The sequence below is a fragment of the Argopecten irradians genome, chromosome 7 (genome assembly GCF_041381155.1).
Source record: "Argopecten irradians isolate NY chromosome 7, Ai_NY, whole genome shotgun sequence".
Classification (NCBI taxonomy): domain Eukaryota; kingdom Metazoa; phylum Mollusca; class Bivalvia; order Pectinida; family Pectinidae; genus Argopecten; species Argopecten irradians.
Window position 1 is genome coordinate 40,361,183 of NC_091140.1, and position 24,710 is coordinate 40,385,892.

The 24,710-nt window shown below is 35.6% G+C and overlaps 1 protein-coding gene across 1 annotated transcript in view; it reads left to right on the forward strand.

The window, feature by feature from the left end:
• Positions 1–24,710, forward strand: part of LOC138327221 (gamma-aminobutyric acid receptor subunit alpha-6-like) — a 92,553-nt gene that overhangs the window by 35,080 nt on the left and 32,763 nt on the right. Inside the window, exons 3-4 of the mRNA XM_069273201.1 lie at positions 14,733–14,800; positions 18,620–18,843. Of these exons, the coding sequence (XP_069129302.1) occupies positions 14,733–14,800; positions 18,620–18,843 (292 nt within the window). The remainder of the gene's footprint in view (positions 1–14,732; positions 14,801–18,619; positions 18,844–24,710) is intronic.

Here is a 24,710-nt window from a genome sequence, read left to right on the forward strand (position 1 = left end):
CATCAAACGATATCAACGCTACAGACACACGTGAATGACATCAAACGATATCAACGCTACAGACACACGTGAATGACATCAAACGATATCAACGCTACAGACACACGTGAATGACATCAAACGATATCAACGCTACAGACACACGTGAATGACATCAAACGATATCAACGCTACAGACACACGTGAATGACATCAAACGATATCAACGCTACAGACACACGTGAATGACATCAAACGATATCAACGCTACAGACACACGTGAATGACATCAAACGATATCAACGCTACAGACACACGTGAATGACATCAAACGATATCAACGCTACAGACACACGTGAATGACATCAAACGATATCAACGCTACAGACACACGTGAATGACATCAAACGATATCAACGCTACAGACACACGTGAATGACATCAAACGATATCAACGCTACAGACACACGTGAATGACATCAAACGATATCAACGCTACAGACACACGTGAATGACATCAAACGATATCAACGCTACAGACACACGTGAATGACATCAAACGATATCAACGCTACAGACACACGTGAATGACATCAAACGATATCAACGCTACAGACACACGTGAATGACATCAAACGATATCAACGCTACAGACACACGTGAATGACATCAAACGATATCAACGCTACAGACACACGTGAATGACATCAAACGATATCAACGCTACAGACACACGTGAATGACATCAAACGATATCAACGCTACAGACACACGTGAATGACATCAAACGATATCAACGCTACAGACACACGTGAATGACATCAAACGATATCAACGCTACAGACACACGTGAATGACATCAAACGATATCAACGCTACAGACACACGTGAATGACATCAAACGATATCAACGCTACAGACACACGTGAATGACATCAAACGATATCAACGCTACAGACACACGTGAATGACATCAAACGATATATACAACGCTACAGACACACGTGAATGACATCAAACGATATCAACGCTACAGACACACGTGAATGACATCAAACGATATCAACGCTACAGACACACGTGAATGACATCAAACGATATCAACGCTACAGACACACGTGAATGACATCAAACGATATCAACGCTACAGACACACGTGAATGACATCAAACGATATCAACGCTACAGACACACGTGAATGACATCAAACGATATCAACGCTACAGACACACGTGAATGACATCAAACGATATCAACGCTACAGACACACGTGAATGACATCAAACGATATCAACGCTACAGACACACGTGAATGACATCAAACGATATCAACGCTACAGACACACGTGAATGACATTCAACGATATCAACGCTACAGACACACGTGAATGACATCAAACGATATCAACGCTACAGACACACGTGAATGAAATCAAACGATATCAACGCTACAGACACACGTGAATGACATCAAACGATATCAACGCTACAGACACACGTGAATGACATCAAACGATATCAACGCTACAGACACACGTGAATGACATCAAACGATATCAACGCTACAGACACACGTGAATGACATCAAACGATATCAACGCTACAGACACACGTGAATGACATCAAACGATATCAACGCTACAGACACACGTGAATGACATCAAACGATATCAACGCTACAGACACACGTGAATGACATCAAACGATATCAACGCTACAGACACACGTGAATGACATCAAACGATATCAACGCTACAGACACACGTGAATGACATCAAACGATATCAACGCTACAGACACACGTGAATGACATCAAACGATATCAACGCTACAGACACACGTGAATGACATCAAAACGATATCAACGCTACAGACACACGTGAATGACATCAAACGATATCAACGCTACAGACACACGTGAATGACATCAAACGATATCAACGCTACAGACACACGTGAATGACATCAAACGATATCAACGCTACAGACACACGTGAATGACATCAAACGATATCAACGCTACAGACACACGTGAATGACATCAAACGATATCAACGCTACAGACACGTGAATGACATCAAACGATATCAACGCTACAGACACACGTGAATGACATCAAACGATATCAACGCTACAGACACACGTGAATGACATCAAACGATATCAACGCTACAGACACACGTGAATGACATCAAACGATATCAACGCTACAGACACACGTGAATGACATCAAACGATATCAACGCTACAGACACACGTGAATGACATCAAACGATATCAACGCTACAGACACACGTGAATGACATCAAACGATATCAACGCTACAAGCTACAGACACACGTGAATGACATCAAACGATATCAACGCTACAGACACACGTGAATGACATCAAACGATATCAACGCTACAGACACACGTGAATGACATCAAACGATATCAACGCTACAGACACACGTGAATGACATTCAACGATATCAACGCTACAGACACACGTGAATGACATCAAACGATATCAACGCTACAGACACACGTGAATGACATCAAACGATATCAACGCTACAGACACACGTGAATGACATCAAACGATATCAACGCTACAGACACACGTGAATGACATCAAACGATATCAACGCTTACAGACACACGTGAATGACATCAAACGATATCAACGCTACAGACACACGTGAATGACATCAAACGATATCAACGCTACAGACACACGTGAATGACATCAAACGATATCAACGCTACAGACACACGTGAATGACATCAAACGATATCAACGCTACAGACACACGTGAATGACATCAAACGATATCAACGCTACAGACACACGTGAATGACATCAAACGATATCAACGCTACAGACACACGTGAATGACATCAAACGATATCAACGCTACAGACACACGTGAATGACATCAAACGATATCAACGCTACAGACACACGTGAATGACATCAAACGATATCAACGCTACAGACACACGTGAATGACATCAAACGATATCAACGCTACAGACACACGTGAATGACATCAAACGATATCAACGCTACAGACACACGTGAATGACATCAAACGATATCAACGCTACAGACACACGTGAATGACATCAAACGATATCAACGCTACAGACACACGTGAATGACATCAAACGATATCAACGCTACAGACACACGTGAATGACATCAAACGATATCAACGCTACAGACACACGTGAATGACATCAAACGATATCAACGCTACAGACACATGTGAATGATCATCAAACACGTGAATATCAAACGCTACAGACACACGTGTGAATGACATCAAACGATATCAACGCTACAGACACACGTGAATGACATCAAACGATATCAACGCTACAGACACACGTGAATGACATCAAACGATATCAACGCTACAGACACACGTGAATGACATCAAAACGATATCAACGCTACAGACACACGTGAATGACATCAAACGATATCAACGCTACAGACACACGTGAATGACATCAAACGATATCAACGCTACAGACACACGTGAATGACATCAAACGATATCAACGCTACAGACACACGTGAATGACATCAAACGATATCAACGCTACAGACACACGTGTGAATGACATCAAACGATATCAACGCTACAGACACACGTGAATGACATCAAACGATATCAACGCTACAGACACACGTGAATGACATCAAAACGATATCAACGCTACAGACACACGTGAATGACATCAAACGATATCAACGCTACAGACACACGTGAATGACATCAAACGATATCAAACGCTACAGACACACGTGAATGACATCAAACGATATCAACGCTACAGACACACGTGAATGACATCAAACGATATCAACGCTACAGACACACGTGAAATGACATCAAACGATATCAACGCTACAGACACACGTGAATGACATCAAACGATATCAAACGCTACAGACACACGTGAATGACATCAAACGATATCAACGCTACAGACACACAGTGAATGACATCAAACGATATCAACGCTACAGACACAAGTGAATGACATCAAACGATATCAACGCTACAGACACACGTGAATGACATCAAACGATATCAACGCTACAGACACACGTGAATGACATCAAACGATATAACGTTACAGACACACGTGAATTGACATCAAACGATATCAACGCTACAGACACACGTGAATGACATCAAAACGATATCAACGGTGATCAGACACACGTGAATGACATCAAACGATATCAACGCTAACAGGACACACGTGAATGACATCAAACGATATCAAACGGTTGACAGACACAAACGTGAAATGGACATACAAACGATATCAACGCTACAGACACACGTGAATGACATTCAAACAATATAACGGCTACAGACTCACACGTGGAATGACATCAAACGATATCAACGCTACAGACACACGTGAATGACATCAAAACGATATCAACGCTACAGACACACGTGGAATGAAATCAAACGATGAACGTACATACAACGATGTGTCACACGATTACTTTAATAACGTCTATCTCTCTTGTCTTCATTTATATGTTATTGTTTAACCTTTTACATTTACATCAAATTTCAACGCTGACTATACATTGTAATTTATGTTTACTTTCTAACCTCTGTTTACATTACTAACGTCATTTGGAAGAATTAAACATTGTACTCTTTATAATTCTACGATCCGTTGTTTTCATTTATAACTTTATACTCAGACTATACTTGTACATAATTTCAGTATAACTCACACATTGTTCTATGTTCGGTTTAAACCTATATCATTTCTACTAAACTTTTGTTACATTACATTGTTCTAATGTTCGGTCTTAATTGACTTTACATGTGTCACTCTATAGTTCGTTTAAAAGACTAAACTTCTCATGTTCTACCTCCAACTTTACATTTGATGTTCTTTAACATCCTTCATTTATAATGTATTTTTTATAACCTCAGACTTTTACATTTACTAATGTTCGGTTTAAACTCTACATTGTATAATGTTCGTTTTAACCATACAATACATTGTACTAATCTCTTCGGTTTAAACTCCATTACATTGTACTTTATGTTCGGTTTTAACCTCCTATCTATCTCGCTTACTTGTTTTATTGAATGCATATTTAACTTTTCAGAACATCCGACGCTTTTCACTAACGTTCTACATCGATATTGACATTTAATAATAACCTCCATACGATGTTATATGTTCATTTTATGAATGTTTTTGATGTTATGTAAACGCTATAACTTAGTTTGTTTTCATTTATATTGATGTTCGTTTTAACCTTTAAATTGTACTTTCTATCTTCGGTTTTTCCATACATATTTACTTTCTATCTCTGTTCATTATATTAATTTCTATACTTGTCTTCATTTATATGTACTTTTATCTCCTCCATACATTGACTTCATTTAATGTTTTTATCTCTCTTCTTCATTTATATGTACTTTCTCTAAAACCTTACATATGTACTTTCTATGTTCGTTTTTAACATCCTATATGTACTTTCTATCTCTTGTCTTCATATTACATTCTATCTACTTTCTATCTCTCTACTTGTACTTCATTTTCATTTAACCTCTACATTTATTGTTCTAATGTTCGGTTTAACTCTATCTCTTTTCTTCATTTATATGTATTTACTCTATATTCTCTTAATTTTCATTTTATATGTACTTTCTATCTCTCTTGTTCTTCATTTATATGTACTTTCTATCTCTCTTGTTCTTTTATACTTTCTATCTCTTGTTCTTCATTTATTGTACTTTCTGTTCTCTTGTTCTTTTAACCTCCATCTCTTATCATTTATATGTACTTTCTATCTCTCTACAGACACATTTATATATTTATTATATATGTACTTTCATCTCTCTCTCATACATTGTATATGTACGGTTTATCTCTCATTGTACTATATGTACTTTCTATCCTCCTTACATTGTCATTTATATGTACTTTCTATCTCTCTTTGTTTTTCATTTATATGTTATGTTTTCTATCTCTTTGTTCTTCGGTTTTATATGTATTGTTCTAATGTTCTTCATTTTAACCTCTCTTTGTTCTTCATTTATATGTACTTTTATCTCTTCTTGTTACATTATATTACTTTCTATCTCTCTTGTTACTTTCATTTTATGTATCTATCTCTCTTGTTCATTACATTTATATGTTCTTGTTTAACTCTCTGTGTTTTCATACATATGTACTTTCTATCGGTTTAACCTTCATTTATATGTACTTTCTATGTCTCGGTTTAACTTTCTTACATTGTTCATTTATAATGTACTTTCTATCTCTTGTTTTTCATTTATATGTACTTTCTATGTCTCTTGTTTTCCTCTTTCATACATTGTACTCTATCTCTCATGTTTCATTTATATGAACTTTAATCTATTGTACTACATTGTACTAATTCTTATCTTGTTCCTTACATTTACATGTACTCTATCTTCTTGTTCTTCATTTTATATGAAACCTTCTTACATCTACTAATGATTTAACCTACTTTCTATTGTTACATTTTATGTTCGTTTCTAACTCTATGTTACTTTATTGTACTTTCTATGTTCGGTTTGTTTTTTACATACATTGTACTTATGTCGGTTTTAAAACCTCCAAAGACATTGTACAAGAATGTTTTTCGGTTTAACTAAAACCTCCATACAAAGTACTTAGTGATCGGGTATAGAACCTCCTCAACAATGAGAGTACTAAAAGTTTCGGTTTAAACCTCCATACATTTTACTTATGTTCGTTTTAAACCTCCAATACCATTGTACTAAAGTTCGGTTTTAAAACCTCCATACATTGTACTAATGTTCGGTATTAATCCTCCATGTATTTGTACATAATTTCGGATTACAGCTACCATACATTGTAATAATGTATCGGTAAAAAAAAAACCTCCATACATTTGTACTTATGTTCGGTTAAAAAAAACCTCCATAACAATTGTACTTAAGTTCGGATTAAAACCTCCTTTACATTGAACTTATGTCCGAGTTTTGACCTCCATACATTGTACTACATGTTCGATTAAACCTCCCTTATACATTACTAATGTTGCGGTTATAACCCCTCCTTACAATTGTACTAATGTTCGGTTTTAATAAACCTCCATCACTATTTGTACTTATGTTCGGTTTAAACCTTCTTACCATTACATACAAATTTTCGTGGGATTTAAAACCTCCATACATTGTACTAATGTTCTGTTACCTCCTAACATTGTAATGTGTTCGTTTGTAAAACCTCCATTACATTGTACTAAATGTTTCGGTTTAACCTCCATACATTGTACTTTTATGTGTCGGTTTAACCGCCTTACGGTACATACTTATGTTCGTTTAACCTCATACCATTGAACAAATGATCGTTAAAACCACCTCCACATTGTAGTATATGTGTCGTTTTAAACCTCCTTACATTGAACAAATAGTTTCTGGTTTAACCTCCATACATTGTATCTAATGATCGTTTAACTCTCCAACATTTATGTACTAATGTTCGTTTTAAATACCTCCATACATTGTACTAATCATCGGTTTAAAACCTCCTTACAATCGTACTAATGTTCGGTATAATAAACCTCCATACATATGGTACTTAATGTTCGTTAAAACCCTCCTTATCTTACATACTTATGTTCGGTTTAAAACCTCCTTACATTGTACTAATGTTTCGGGTTTAAACCTCCTTACATAGGTACTAATGTTCGTTTAACCGTCTTACATTGTACTATAGTTCGGTTTACACATCCTTACAATTGTACTAATGTTCGGTTTTAGCCTCCTTACATTGTAACTTCTATGTCGGTTTAAAACCGACCTTACATTACATACTTATTGTTCGGTTTAACACCTCCATACATTTGTACATAATGGTTTCGGTTTTAACCTCCTTACTTTGTTTTTTAAACTTATGATCCGGTTTAAACCTCCATACATTGTACTAAAGTTCGGTTTTAACCTCCTTACATTTGTACTAATTGTTCGGTTTAAAACAAAACCTCCATACATTGTACTAATGTTCGGTTTAAACCTCCATACATTGTACTAATGTATCGGATTAACCTCCATACAATACATACTTAATGTTGCGGTTTTAAACCTCCAATACATTGTACTGAATGTTCGTTAGAACCTCCTTACAGTTGTACTAATGTTTCGGTTTAAACCTCCAATACATTGTACTCAATGTTCGGTTTTAACCTCCTTACATTGTAACTGAATGCCACGGATTAAACCTCCATAACAAGTGTACTTCATGTTTCGGTATTAAGTAAAGCCTCCATACATTGTAACTCCAATGTTTCGGTTAAACCTCCTTACAGTGTACAAATGTTCGGTTAAAACACTCCATTACATTGTACTTATGTACGGATTAAAACCTCCCAATACATAGTACTTAATGTCTCGGTTTAACCTCCATACATTGTACTAAATGTTTCGGTATTAACCTCCATACATTGTAATTACTATTGCGGTTTTAGACCTCCTTACCATGTTACTTAAATGTTCGGTTTAACTCCTTACATTTGTACTTATGTTTCGGTTTAAACTCTCATACAATGTACTAATGTTACGTTTAAAACCTCCTTACATTGTACTAATGTCCCCGTTTTTGACCGCCATACATTTGTACATACTAATGTTCTAGGTTAAAAACCTCCTTACATATGTAACTAAAAATGGTTCGGTATTTAACCTCCATACAAGTTGTACTTATAGTTCGGTACCCTCCTTACGGTTACATTGTACTAATCGTTCGTTTAAAACCTCCATACATTGTACTAATGTTTCCGGTTTAAAATAGACCTCCATAACATTGTAACTTATGTTCGGTAACCTCCATAGCATTGTATTGTATGTTCGGACATTGTTTATATAATGTATTAACATGCGCAAGCTCTGTGATGTTACACAAAACCGAAATGATCACCATTCCCCTTCCATCATTATCCAACAACCTAGCTGTTACATCTAATATCTGTTGATGTACTCGCCATCTTAGCCTGTTATCTTCTGTCTGAAAAGACAAATATTCAGACATAAATAAAACACCTGTAAACAAGGTCGTCCCTGTAAAAAAAATCTATCCGTCGGTTTTATACAGCGAGAGTAAGATAAACATTATCTCGACTCTATTCGATATACATAGGCCCAGTTGTCAACAATAAAAGCAAAAACAAGTAATTGGACACGCTCAGGGTAAAAATTTCCATACGACTTGCGATCAGAATAGATCAAGTAGATGAAACAGATGGCAGAAGTATGGATTGGATAGACTAACGGCGCCATGGTTTTATAGTCATAACTATACTACATTGTCACATTACTTACTTTATGATGCTCCACACCGCTAACAAATAGTTTTTTCTCAATAAAAACCAAGAGCAACGAATTAGTATTTTTTTTCAGCTACAAAAATGGAGCTACTTACACAATAATCCACCATTGAAAAGATTTGAACTCTAAGTTTATGCTTCAAGATAGAAAAATTAAAATAACTCATGTGTCCCGAAATATTTTCGTGGCACTATGACCCCTATATGGAATGAATAATGCACCAAAAGCAAATTCAATAATCTCATCATTTATTTTTTGTGTTAATTCGACATAAATATGTTAGAGTGGTAGCGCTATATGACCAGACATAAGTATTTTATGGTCACAGAACTCGATTTTGTACAATTAGAGTGGTATTGCGCTTCATAAGATAGCGCTTAAATGACAGACACAATTTGATGGTCAAGCTCGATTTGTTAGAGTGGTAGCGCTATATGACAGACACAATTTGATGGTCAGAGCTCGATTTGTTAGAGTGGTAGCGCTATATGACAGACACAATTTGATGGTCAAGCTCGATTTGTTAGAGTGGTAGCGCTATATGACAGACACAATTTGATGGTCAACTCGATTTGTTAGAGTTGGTAGCGCTATATGACAGACACAATTTGATGGTCAAGCTCGATTTGTTAGAGTGGTAGCGCTATATGACAGACACAATTTGATGGTCAAGCTCGATTTGTTAGAGTGGTAGCGCTATATGACAGACACAATTTGATGGTCAAGCTCGATTTTGTTAGAGTGGTAGCGCTATATGACAGACACAATTTGATGGTCAAGCTCGATTTGTTAGAGTGGTAGCGCTCTATGACAGACACAATTTGATGGTCAACAAGCTCGATTTTGTTAGAGTGGTAGCGCTATATGACAGACACAATTTGATGGTCAAGCTCGATTTGTTAGAGTGGTACGTAGCACTATATGACAGACACAATTTGATGGTCAAGCTCGATTTGTTAGAGTGGTAGCGCTATATGACAGACACAATTTGATGGTCAAGCTCGATTTGTTAGAGTGGTAGCGCTATATGACAGACACAATTTGATGGTCAAGCTCGATTTGTTAGAGTGGTAGCGCTATATGACAGACACAATTTGATGGTCAAGCTCGATTTGTTAGAGTGGTAGCGCTATATGACAGACACAATTGATGGTCAAGCTCGATTTGTTAGAGTGGTAGCGCTATATGACAGACACTCAGCTCGATTTGTTAGAGTGGTAGCGCTAGCTATGACAGACACAATTTGATGGTCAAGCTCGATTTGTTAGAGTGGTAGCGCTATATGACAGACACAATTTGATGGTCAAGCTCGATTTGTTAGAGTGGTAGCGCTATATGACAGACACAATTTGATGGTCAAGCTCGATTTGTTAGAGTGGTAGCGCTATATGACAGACACAATTTGATGGTCAAGCTCGATTTGTTAGAGTGGTAGCGCTATATGACAGACACAATTTGATGGTCAAGCTCGATTTGTTAGAGTGGTAGCGCTATATGACAGACACAATTTGATGGTCAAGCTCGATTTGTTAGAGTGGTAGCGCTATATGATAGACACAATTTGATGGTCAAGCTCGATTTGTTAGAGTGGAAGCGCTATATGACAGACACAATTTGATGGTCAAGCTCGATTTGTTAGAGTGGTAGCGCTATATGACAGACACAATTTGATGGTCAAGCTCGATTTGTTAGAGTGGTAGCGCTATATGACAGACACAATTTGATGGTCAAGCTCGATTTGTTAGAGTGGTAGCGCTATATATGACAGACACAATTTGATGGTCAAGCTCGATTTGTTAGAGTGGTAGCGCTATATGACAGACACAATTTGATGGTCAAGCTCGATTTGTTAGAGTGGTAGCGCTATATGACAGACACAATTTGATGGTCAAGCTCGATTTGTTAGAGTGGTAGCGCTATATGACAGACACAATTGATGGTCAAGCTCGATTTGTTAGAGTGGTAGCGCTATATGACAGACACAATTTGATGGTCAAGCTCGATTTGTTAGAGTGGTAGCGCTATATGACAGACACAATTTGATGGTCAACTCGATTTGTTAGAGTGGTAGCGCTATATGACAGACACAATTTGATGGTCAAGCTCGATTTGTTAGAGTGGTAGCGCTATATGACAGACACAATTTGATGGTCAAGCTCGATTTGTTAGAGTGGAAGCGCTATATGACAGACACAATTTGATGGTCAAGCTCGATTTGTTAGAGTGGTAGCGCTATATGACAGACACAATTTGATGGTCAAGCTCGATTTGTTAGAGTGGTAAGCGCTATATGACAGACACAATTTGATGGTCAAGCTCGATTTGTTAGAGTGGTAGCGCTATATGACAGACACAATTTTGATGGTCAAGCTCGATTTGTTAGAGTGGTAGCGCTATATGACAGACACAATTTGATGGTCAAGCTCGATTTGTTAGAGTGGTAGCGCTATATGACAGACACAATTTGATGGTCAAGCTCGATTTGTTAGAGTGGTAGCGTACTATATGACAGACACAATTTGATGGTCAAGCTCGATTTGTTAGAGTGGTAGCGCTATATGACAGACACAATTTGATGGTCAAGCTCGATTTGTTAGAGTGGTAGCACTATATGACAGACACAATTTGATGGTCAAGCTCGATTTGTTAGAGTGGTAGCGCTATATGACAGACACAATTTGATGGTCAAGCTCGATTTGTTAGAGTGGTAGCGCTATATGACAGACACAATTTGATGGTCAAGCTCGATTTGTTAGAGTGGTAGCGCTATATGACAGACACAATTTGATGGTCAAGCTCGATTTGTTAGAGTGGTAGCGCTATATGACAGACACAATTTGATGGTCAAGCTCGATTTGTTAGAGTGGTAGCGCTATATGACAGACACAATTTGATGGTCAAGCTCGATTTGTTAGAGTGGAAGCGCTATATGACAGACACAATTTGATGGTCAAGCTCGATTTGTTAGAGTGGTAGCACTATATGACTCAGACACAATTTGATGGTCAAGCTCGATTTGTTAGAGTGGTAGCGCTATATGACAGACACAATTTGATGGTCAAGCTCGATTTGTTAGAGTGGTAGCGCTATATGACAGACACAATTTGATGGTCAAGCTCGATTTGTTAGAGTGGTAGCGCTATATGACATAACACAAAATTTCATGGATGGTACAAGCTCGATTTACCATTGGTAATCACGTACAATGACATTGATACGATACAATTTGATGAGTCGAACTATAAAATGGCGAGTAGTACTTTCCAGTATCATGAATGTAGGTGATCCACTATCAATGTCTGATCCTTGATTCTATGTAGGTGATCCACTATCTATGTCAGATCCTTGATTCTATATAGGTGATCCACTATCAATGTCAGATCCTTGATTCTATGTATGTGAACCACTATCAATGTCAGATCCTTGATTCTATGTAGGTGATTCCACTATCTATGTCTGATCTTGATTCTATGTAGGTGATCCACTATCAATGTCTGATCCTTGATTCTATGTAGGTGATCCACTATCTATGTTAGATCTTGATTATGTAGGTGATCCACTATATCAGATGATTCTATGTAGATGATCTATCTTGTCTGATTCATTATTCTTGTAGGTGATCCACTATCAATGTCAGATCCTTGATTCTATGTAGGTGATCCACTAATAAATGTCAGATCCTTGATTCTATGTAGGTGATCCACTATCTATGTCAGATCCTTGATTCTATGTAGGTGATCCACTATCAATGTCTGATCCTTGATTCTATGTAGGTGATCCACTATCAATGTCAGATCCTTGATTCTATGTAGGTGATCCACTATCAATGTCAGATCCTTGATTCTATGTAGGTGATCCACTATCAATGTCAGATATCCTTGATTCTATGTAGGTGATCCACTATCAATGTCAGATCCTTGATTCTATGTAGGGTGATCCACTATCTATGTCTGATCCTTGATTCTATGTAGGTGATCCACTATCAATGTCATGATCCTTGATTCTATGTAGGTGATCCACTATAAATGGTAGATCCTTGATTCTATGTAGGTGATCCACTATCAATGTCAGATCCTTGATTCTATGTAGGTGATCCACTATCAATGTCAGAATCCTTGATTCTATGTAGGTGATCCACTATCACTGTCTCAGATCCTTGATTCTCTGTAGTTGATCCACTGTCAATGTCAGATCCTTGATTTCCTATGTAGGTGATCCACTATCAATGTCAGATCCTTGATTCTATGTAGGTGATCCACTATCAATGTCAGATCCTTGATTCTATGTAGGTGATCCACTATCAATGTCAGATCCTTGATTCTATGTAGGTGATCCACTATCAATGTCTGATCCTTGATTCTATGTAGGTGATCCACTATCAATGTCTGATCCTTGATTCTATGTAGGTGATCCACTATCAATGTCTGATCCTTGATTCTATGTAGGTGATCCACTATCAATGTCAGATCCTTGATTCTATGTAGATGAACCACTATCAATGTCTGATCCTTGATTCTATGTAGGTGATCCACTGTCAATGTCAGATCCTTGATTCTATGTAGGTGATCCACTATCAATGTCTGATCCTTGATTCTATGTAGGTGATCCACTATCAATGTCAGATCCTTGATTCTATGTAGGTGATCCACTATCTATGTCTGATCCTTGATTCTATGTAGGTGATCCACTATCAATGTCAGATCCTTGATTCTATGTAGGTGATCCACTATCAATGTCAGATCCTTGATTCTATGTAGGTGATCCACTATCAATGTCAGATCCTTGATTCTATGTAGGTGATCCACTATCAATGTCAGATCCTTGATTCTATGTAGGTGATCCACTATCAATGTCAGATCCTTGATTCTATGTAGGTGATCCACTATCTATGTCAGATCCTTGATTATATGTAGGTGATCCACTATCAATGTCAGATCCTTGATTCTATGTAGGTGGATCCACAATGTCAGATGTATTTATGTCTGATCCTCTGATTATATGTAGGTGATCCACTATCAATGTCAGATCCTTGATTCTATGTAGGTGATCCACTATCAATGTCTGATCCTTGATTCTATGTAGGTGATCCATTATCAATGTCAGATCCTTGATTATATGTAGGTGATCCACTATCAATGTCAGATCCTTGATTATATGTAGGTGATCCACTATCTATGTCAGATCCTTGATTATATGTAGGTGATCCACTATCAATGTCAGATCCTTGATTCTATGTATGTGAACCACTATCAATGTCAGATCCTTGATTATATGTAGGTTATCCACTACCAATGTCTGATTTTTTATTCTTTTTAGGTGATCCACAATCAATGTATGATCTTTTATTATATGTATGCGATCCACTATCTATGTCAGATTATTGATTCTTTGTAGGTGATCCACTACGTATTGAGACTGACATTTTGGTCAGGAGTATGGGACCTGTACTAGAAACAGAAATGGTACGTATTGGTTCAGATCAATAATTTTCAAAAATCTCTAAAAATAGAACTAATGATCTCTACCAACAATGTTTTTTAAACCCAATCAGGCCTTTACTAACAATGTTTACAAGTTTAAATCCTTTCTCGGGCCTTTACCAACAATGTATACAAGTTTAAATCCTCTCTCAGGCCTTTACCAACAATGTTTACAAGTTTAAATCCTCTCGGGCCTTTACCAACAATGTATACTCGGGCCTTTACCAACAATGTTTACAAGTTTAAATCCTCTCTCGGGCCTTTACCAACAATGTTTACAAGTTTAAATCCTCTCTCGGGCCTTTACCAACAATGTTTACAAGTTTAAATCCTCTCGGGCCTTTACCAACAATGTTTACAAGTTTAAATCCTCTCTCGGGCCTTTACCAACAGTGTTTATAAGTTTAAATCTCCTCGGGACTTTACCAAAATGTTTTCGAGTTTAAATCCCCTCAGGTCCCGACGACAAAATTATGGATGGTATAGGCTAGATCACAGGGATCTGAGAATTAGTTACAGATTATATAATCATGGACCCACTTCTCGATACTCCAGGGCTTCCGATCACTTCTCATAGTAAAATTGAAGGCAGCTCAGCGGAAAACATTTGACCAATCACAGGCTAGCAAAGATTTCCTTTGAAGACTACAGATAGAGCGACGCCTAACATCAAAGTCACACAGTCAACCACAGTGTACCGTTATACGGCTCTTTTGATGTACATCAAATGACTAAATTACCTGTTCTATTCTGTTGCCTCCAGTTTTACTATGAGATAGTCCAGGGGTGTAGATATCGTAAGTGATCGGAAGCCCTGGAGTATCGAGGATGGGACCCACCAGAGTGCCCTAAGACCATTTTAGACGTTTTAGAGGTATAGATAAAAAAAAAACCGATAAAAATCATATTCTAAATGGTACTACATACGAGAAGGGTGGAAACTCACTGACTCAAAATTTCTAACCAGCCTACCTTTAGCGGCTATAAAAACACATTTCTAGTACATCGTCATAAAAACGGTTATTACCGTTGGAAAGAGCGATAATTTTCTTTCAAAATCATCCTACATATCTGTACAATGTGTCGCCATTAAGACGAAAAAAGCCCCATTATGACAAACACCTTGAACGTCAGCTAAGTAAAATTCATACTGGTGGTGTGGCCGATAGCAATAACATTGCATTCACACGTATGGTTATTTATACACATGTTGTTTCTTTATACACACGTTGGTTATTTATACACATGTTGTTTCTTTATACACACGTCGGTTATTTATACACATGTTGTTTCTTTATACACACGTCGGTTATTTATACACATGTTGTTTCTTTATACACACGTCGGTTATTTATACACATGTTGTTTCTTTATACACACGTCGGTTATTTATACACATGTTGTTTCTTTATACACACGTTGGTTATTTATACACATGTTGTTTCTTTATACACACGTCGGTTATTTATACACATGTTGTTTCTTTATACACACGTCGGTTATTTATACACATGTTGTTTCTTTATACACACGTCGGTTATTTATACACATGTTGTTTCTTTATACACACGTTGGTTATTTATACACATGTTGTTTCTTTATACACACGTTGGTTATTTATACACATGTTGTTTCTTTATACACACGTCGGTTTATTTATACACATGTTGTTTCTTTATACACACGTCGGTTATTTATACACATGTTGTTTCTTTATACACACGTCGGTTATTTATACACATGTTGTTTCTTTATACACACGTCGGTTATTTATACACATGTTGTTTCTTTATACACACGTTGGTTATTTATACACATGTTGTTTCTTTATACACACGTCGGTTATTTATACACATGTTGTTTCTTTATACGAACGTCGGTTATTTATACACATGTTGTTTCTTTATACGAACGTCGGTTATTTATACACATGTTGTTTCTTTATACACACGTTGGTTATTTATACACATGTTGTTTCTTTATACACACGTTGGTTATTTATACACATGTTGTTTCTTTATACACACGTCGGTTATTTATACACATGTTGTTTCTTTATACACACGTCGGTTATTTATACACATGTTGTTTCTTTATACACACGTCGGTTATTTATACACATGTTGTTTCTTTATACACACGTCGGTTATTTATACACACATGTTGTTTCTTTATACACACGTCGGTTATTTATACACATGTTGTTTCTTTATACACACGTCGGTTATTTATACACATTTGTTTCTTTATACACACGTTGGTTATTTATACACATGTTGTTTCTTTATACACACGTCGGTTATTTATACACATGTTGTTTCTTTATACACACGTTGGTTATTTATACACATGTTGTTTCTTTATACACACGTTGGTTATTTATACACATGTTGTTTCTTTATACACATGGTTATTTATACACATGTTGTTTCTTTATACACACGTTGGTTATTTATACACATGTTGTTTCTTTATACACACGTCGGTTATTTTATACACATGTTGTGTTTCTTTATACACACGTCGGTTATTTATACACATGTTGTTTCTTTATACACACGTTGGTTATTTATACACATGTTGTTTCTTTATACACACGTCGGTTATTTATACACATGTTGTTTCTTTATACACACGTCGGTTATTTATACACATGTTGTTTCTTTATACACACGTCGGTTATTTATACACATGTTGTTTCTTTATACACACGTCGGTTATTTATACACATGTTGTTTCTTTATACACACGTCGGTTATTTATACACATGTTGTTTCTTTATACACACGTCGGTTATTTATACACATGTTGTTTCTTTATACACACGTTGGTTATTTATACACATGTTGTTTCTTTATACGAACGTCGGTTATTTATACACATGTTGTTTCTTTATACACACGTCGGTTATTTATACACATGTTGTTTCTTTATACACACGTTGGTTATTTATACACATGTTGTTTCTTTATACGAACGTCGGTTATTTATACACATGTTGTTTCTTTATACACACGTCGGTTATTTATACACATGTTGTTTCTTTATACACACGTCGGTTATTTATACACATGTTGTTTCTTTATACACACGTCGTTATTTTACACATGTTGGTTCTTTATACACACGTTGGTTCTTTATACACACGTGGTTGGTTCTTTATACACACGTCGGTTCTTTATACACATTGGTTCTTTTACACACGTGTTCTTTATACACATATTTCCTTTGATGACAGACAGTGTGGGATCAAATGGGACCTAACTGAAATTCTATCGCCCGAGATGGTTAACGGGCAATATTTCTCTAGTTATGTGAACTAGTCATCGAATGCCGTATTTACTAAGAAAAATCTACCAACTGTGTACTTTCTCTAATTTTAATGTTTCATTATCGGTGTCGAACTGAGGAAAAATAGGAATGTTGGTAATCTTAATTCCGTTCATCGTCCTCGATGTTCGACTCCACTGTATGGCTGGACCGAACCACGGGCGTTTGCAGACTAACAAAATAATCTAACAGCATGTCTTGGTAATATATATTTCTCGATTTCAGCGAATATTACCAAGACATCTATAATAAAAACTTTAGTTAAAAAAATCCGTACGTCTGTGGTCCGGACCAGATGATAAGATCAATAAAATTCTGTTCGGAATAATAAGCTATGATTAAGAGCATTTAAATTGAACACGCTTTATAAAAGCTTTTGTCATCACAAATACATTGAAATACGAATGCTTGTGTAAAGAATACTAAAGAAGTCTGTGTTATTTATGTATCATGTTTGTTTTTATTTCGTAGTCCTATTCCATGCAGTGCTACTTACGGCAAAGATGGCACGACGAACGACTTAAATTCAATTTAGAAAACATCACCAAGGTCACGCTCAGTACTGCCTTCCTCAAGTATATATGGAAGCCGAACACGTATTTCCTGAACGGAAGACGGTCCACTCAACACAATATCACTACGCCGAATGTATTCGTGCGCATCAGCGCGGATGGATCTATCTACATGTCCAGACGGTAAGTCGTCACAACATGATAATCACGACAAAGCACTATCTTCTCTCTTGTACCGATAAAGTAAAATAGTAAACTTTTCAGTGGTTTACCAAATGAGTACTTTTAACATAAATCATCTTCTGTTTTTTTATCAAATTAAAGTGAATAGTCGGGCAAAGAAATTCAGTCTAAATGCGTTCATTGGCCTTCCAAAAGTTCTCACATATTAAAACGACAGTCAAGTTCCGCTTACGTTTTCTAGTTCTAACCATTGAAATAAAGAAAAATTGAAAGCATTGAAAGCAAGGCTGCTTGGAAATGTAACCACGGACCTAGTCAGCCGGGAGGACGTTTTAGGATTCCTGTACTTTAAATTAATTTCTTCGTACGCAGACAGATTTTGACGAGATATTTTATTTTTCTATTTCATAAGAAATTCTACTGGATACACTCACATCATATTTACCGACTTTAGCTATCCTTGCCCGACTGTTCACTTTAAGTTACCAGGTTTTCTTTTTTGCAAAACAGCCATTTTCACTTTCATTCCCTTCTCGAACTTGACAGATAAATACGACAAAATAGAGTTATCAAAAAGTGCACTAATTGTACACCTGTGTGTGATTGAACGATGCCTCGATGTTGATAGTATGACTACGGTATAGGTAGATTGCTTCATAGTGTTGCTGCAATGCACGATGTCACATTCAATTTTCGTCTTTCTTCTGATTCGTCGGGAAACAGCTGTTGCGCATAGCCACAAAACAAGTTCCAGAAAAACGCATTTTTAGATTACCTTACTGTCAATTTATCTATACTCAGCTAGCTGAAATAAATCTTACTAAAACGGTTACCGAAGAGCAGATGCTATTTATTTGGCTTTTTATTATTCCGTTGTGACAAATATCCTAAATCAAATCAATGTCTCAGGAATTTTGAGGATTCATTTTGTTGCTATAAGAGTTCCTGGCTCCTTTATCATATGTCCGTTGTATCGTTTGCTGTTTACGTATGGTAGATTAAGGTGGAGACGAAGTCAATTTGGATGACTTTTTAATGTTCTTGTCTCTGTTTGGCACATAAAACTTGGCTACTCAAATATTTCAAAACAGATATTTCCAGGTCTACGTATCCATGATAATTTCTACTAACGCTTTATCTATGCAAGCGTCACTGCGACCAGGAATTGTCGTTATAGCGTCAAACGTTTTCTTGATTTTAGGCTCGATCAATGTCTCGCCACATGAACACAAATCTTTTTAAAGTCTCCTAAATTGTTTTTATTTGCTCTCAGCGTTAAGGACTCTTCACCAAATAGTACCGTTGGGTTGTCCTCAATGTTTTCCAAAGATTTTTTTCGCAGTTTGAAGCGAAAAGTACATTTCAAAACCTATAGTATCATTTAACTAATTCCCGGCATGGCAAGAATCATTCACATTTTCGCCACCATAGAGAAAAATGTCCTGCTAGCGTTAAGCTATCCGAGTGTTTCTTTACTGGTCGTTATTTTCACTTCCGCCATTACCGAGAATAATTAGAGCGCCTGTACGACACCGATTCTAAAAGTACAGACGTAAATTGTGTTCCGCTTAAATGTCAGGTGTTTCCTGTTAAGAGCGCGAAACCGTCTGAAGGCAACACCTACGGCACATTACAAAGGTGTTCGGATATAAATTCTCATCATCAACTTGAATTTATGGTCTTTTAACAGAAATGAATGTCACTTGCTATACAGGCTTTGTGCTTATCTGAAAAGTAGCAAAAATAGTTTACCACCGCGTAGTTATAATAATACATCCTTTATCGTGATTTAAATACTAGAACTATTGGAGGATATCTAAAAAATGACATAAATACTAGAACTGCTGGAGGATATCTAAGGATTGATATAAATACTGGAACTACTGGATAATATCTAAGGATTGATATAAATACTGGAACTACTGGATAATATCTAAGGATTGATATAAATACTGGAACTACTGGAGGATATCTAAAGGATTGATATAAATACAAGAACTACTGGAGGATATCTAAAGATTGATATAAATACTGGAACTACTGGAGGATATCTAAAGATTGATATAAATACTGGAACTACTGGAGGATATCTAAAGATTGATATAAATACTGGAACTACTGGAGGATATCTAAAGATTGATATAAATACTAGAACTACTGGAGGATATCTAAAGATTAATATGAATACTGGAACTACTGGAGGATATCTAAAGATTAATATGAATACTGGAACTACTGGAGGATATCTAAAGATTAATATGAATACTGGAACTACTGGAGGATATCTAAAGATTAATATGAATACTGGAACTACTGGAGGATATCTAAAGATTAATATGAATACTAGAACTACTGGAGGATATCTAAAGATTAATATGAATACTGGAACTACTGGAGGATATCTAAAGATTAATATGAATACTAGAACTACTGAAGAATATCTAAAGATTAATATGAATACTGGAACTACTGGAGGATATCTAAGGAATAATATGAATATTGGAACTACTGGAGGATATCTAAAGATTAATATGAATACTGGAACTACTGGAGAATATCTAAAGATTAATATGAATACTGGAACTACTGGAGAATATCTAAGGAATAATATGAATATTGGAACTACTGGAGGATATCTAAAGATTAATATGAATACTGGAACTACTGGAGGATATCTAAAGATTAATATGAATTCTGGAACTACTGGAGGATATCTAAAGATTAATATTAATACTGGAACTACAAGAGAATATCTAAGGAATTATATGAATATTGGAACTACTGGAGGATATCTAAAGATTAATATGAATACTGGAACTACTGGAGGATATCTAAAGATTAATATGAATTCTGGAACTACTGGGGGATATCTAAAGATTAATATGAATACTGGAACTACTGGAGGATATCTAAAGATAAATATGAATACTGGAACTACTGGAGAATATCTAAGGATTAATATGAATATTGGAACTACTGGAGGATATCTAAAGATTAATATGAATACTGGAACTACTGGAGAATATCTAAGGATTGATATGAATACTGGAACTACTGGAGGATATCTAAAGATAAATATGAATACTGGAACTACTGGAGAATATCTAAGGATTAATATGAATATTGGAACTACTAAAGGATATCTAAAGATTAATATGAATACTGGAACTACTGGAGGATATCTTAGGATTAATATGAATACTGGAACTACTGGAAGATATCTAAAGATAAATATGAAAACTGGAACTACTGGAGGATATCTAAGGATTAATATGAATACTGGAACTACTGGAGGATATCTAAGGATAAATATGAATACTGGAACTACTGGAGGAATATCTAAAGATTAATATGAATACTGGAACTACTGGAGGATATCTAAAGATTAATATGAATACTGGAACTACTGGAGGATATCTAAAGATTAATATGAATACTGGAACTACTGGAGGATATCTAAAGATTAATATGAATACTGGAACTACTGGAGGATATCTAAGGATTAATATGAATACTGGAACTACTGGAGGATATCTAAGGATTAATATGAATACTGGAACTACTGGAGGATATCTAAGGATTAATATGAATACTGGAACTACTGGAGGATATCTTAAAGATTAATATGAATACTGGAACTACTGGAGGATATCTAAAGATTAATATGAATACTGGAACTACTGAGGATATCTAAAGATTAATATGAATACTGGAACTACTGGAGGATATCTAAAGATTAATATGAATACTGGAACTACTGGAGGATATCTAAAGGAATAATATGAATACTGGAACTACTGGAGGATATCTAAAGATTAATATGAATACTGGAACTACTGGAGGATATCTAAGGATTAATATGAATATTGGAACTACTGGAGAATATCTAAGGATTAATATGAATACTGGAACTACTGGAGGATATCTAAAGATTAATATGAATACTGGAACTACTGGAGGATATCTAAAGATTAATATGAATACTGGAACTACTGGAGGATATCTAAAGATTAATATGAATACTGGAACTACTGGAGGATATCTAAAGATTAATATGAATACTGGAACTACTGAGAGGAAATATGATATCTAAAGATTAATATGAATACTGGAACTACTGGAGGATATCTAAAGATTAATATGAATACTGGAACTACTGGAGGATATCTAAAGATTAATATGAATACTGGAACTACTGGAGAATATCTAAGGAATAATATGAATATTGGAACTACTGGAGGATATCTAAGGATTAATATGAATACTGGAACTACTGGAGGATATCTAAAGATTAATATGAATTCTGGAACTACTGGAGGATATCTAAAGATTAATATGAATACTGGAACTACTGGAGAATATCTAAAGATTAATATGAAACTGGAATACTGATACTACTGGAACTACTGAGATATCTAAAGATTAATATGAATACTGGAACTACTGGAGAATATCTAAAGATTAATATGAATACTGGAACTACTGGAGGATATCTAAAGGATTAATATGAATACTGGAACTACTGGAGGATATCTAAGGATTAATATGAATACTGGAACTACTGGAGGATATCTAAAGATTAATATGAATACTGGAACTACTGGAGGATATCTAAAGATTAATATGAATATGTGGAACTACTGGAGAATATCTAAGGATTAATATGAATACTGGAACTACTGGAGAATATCTAAGGATTGATATGAATAGTGGAACTACTGGAAGATATCTAAAGATAAATATGAATACTGGAACTACTGGAGAATATCTAAAGATTAATATGAATACTGGAACTACTGGAGGATATCTAAAGATTAATATGAATACTGGAACTACTGGGGAATATCTAAGGAATAATATGAATATTGGAACTACTAAAGGATATCTAAAGATTAATATGAATAGTGGAACTACTGGAGGATATCTTAAGATTAATATGAATACTGGAACTACTGGAGATATCTAAGGAATAATATGAATACTGGAACTACTGAAGAATATCTAAAGGATAATATGAATATTGGAACTACTGGAGAATATCTTAGGATTAATATGAATACTGGAACTACTGGAGGGTATCTAAAGATTAATATGAATACTGGAACTACTGGAGAATATCTAAGAATAATATGAATACTGGAACTACTGGAGAGATATCTAAAGGATTAATATGAATACTGGAACTACTGGAGAATATCTAAGGAATAATATGAATATTGGAACTACTAAAGGATATCTAAGGATTAATATGAATACTGGAACTACTGGAGGATATCTAAAGATTAATATGAATACTGGAACTACTGGAGGATATCTAAAGATTAATATGAATACTGGAACTACTGGAGGATATCTAAAGATTAATATGAATACTGGAACTACTGGAGGATATCTAAAGATTAATATGAATACTGGAACTACTGGAGGATATCTAAAGATTAATATGAATACTGGAACTACTGGAGGATATCTAAAGATTAATATGAATACTGGAACTACTGGAGGATATCTAAAGATTAATATGAATACTAGAACTACTGGAGGATATCTAAAGATTAATATGAATACTAGAACTACTGAAGGATATCTAGAGATTAATATATGAATATGGAACCACAAGAAGATATCTAAATATTCATATTAATACTGGAACTGCTGGAGGATATCTAAGGATTAATATGAATATTGGAACTACTGAAGAATATCTAAAGATTAATATGAATACTGGAACTACAGGATGATATCTTACATTTTTTTTGTAGAAGTAATATGAATACCGGAAGTACTGGAGGATATATGAAGATTAATATGAATACTGGAACTACTGGAAGATATCTAAAGATTAATATAAACACTGTCGTTAACAG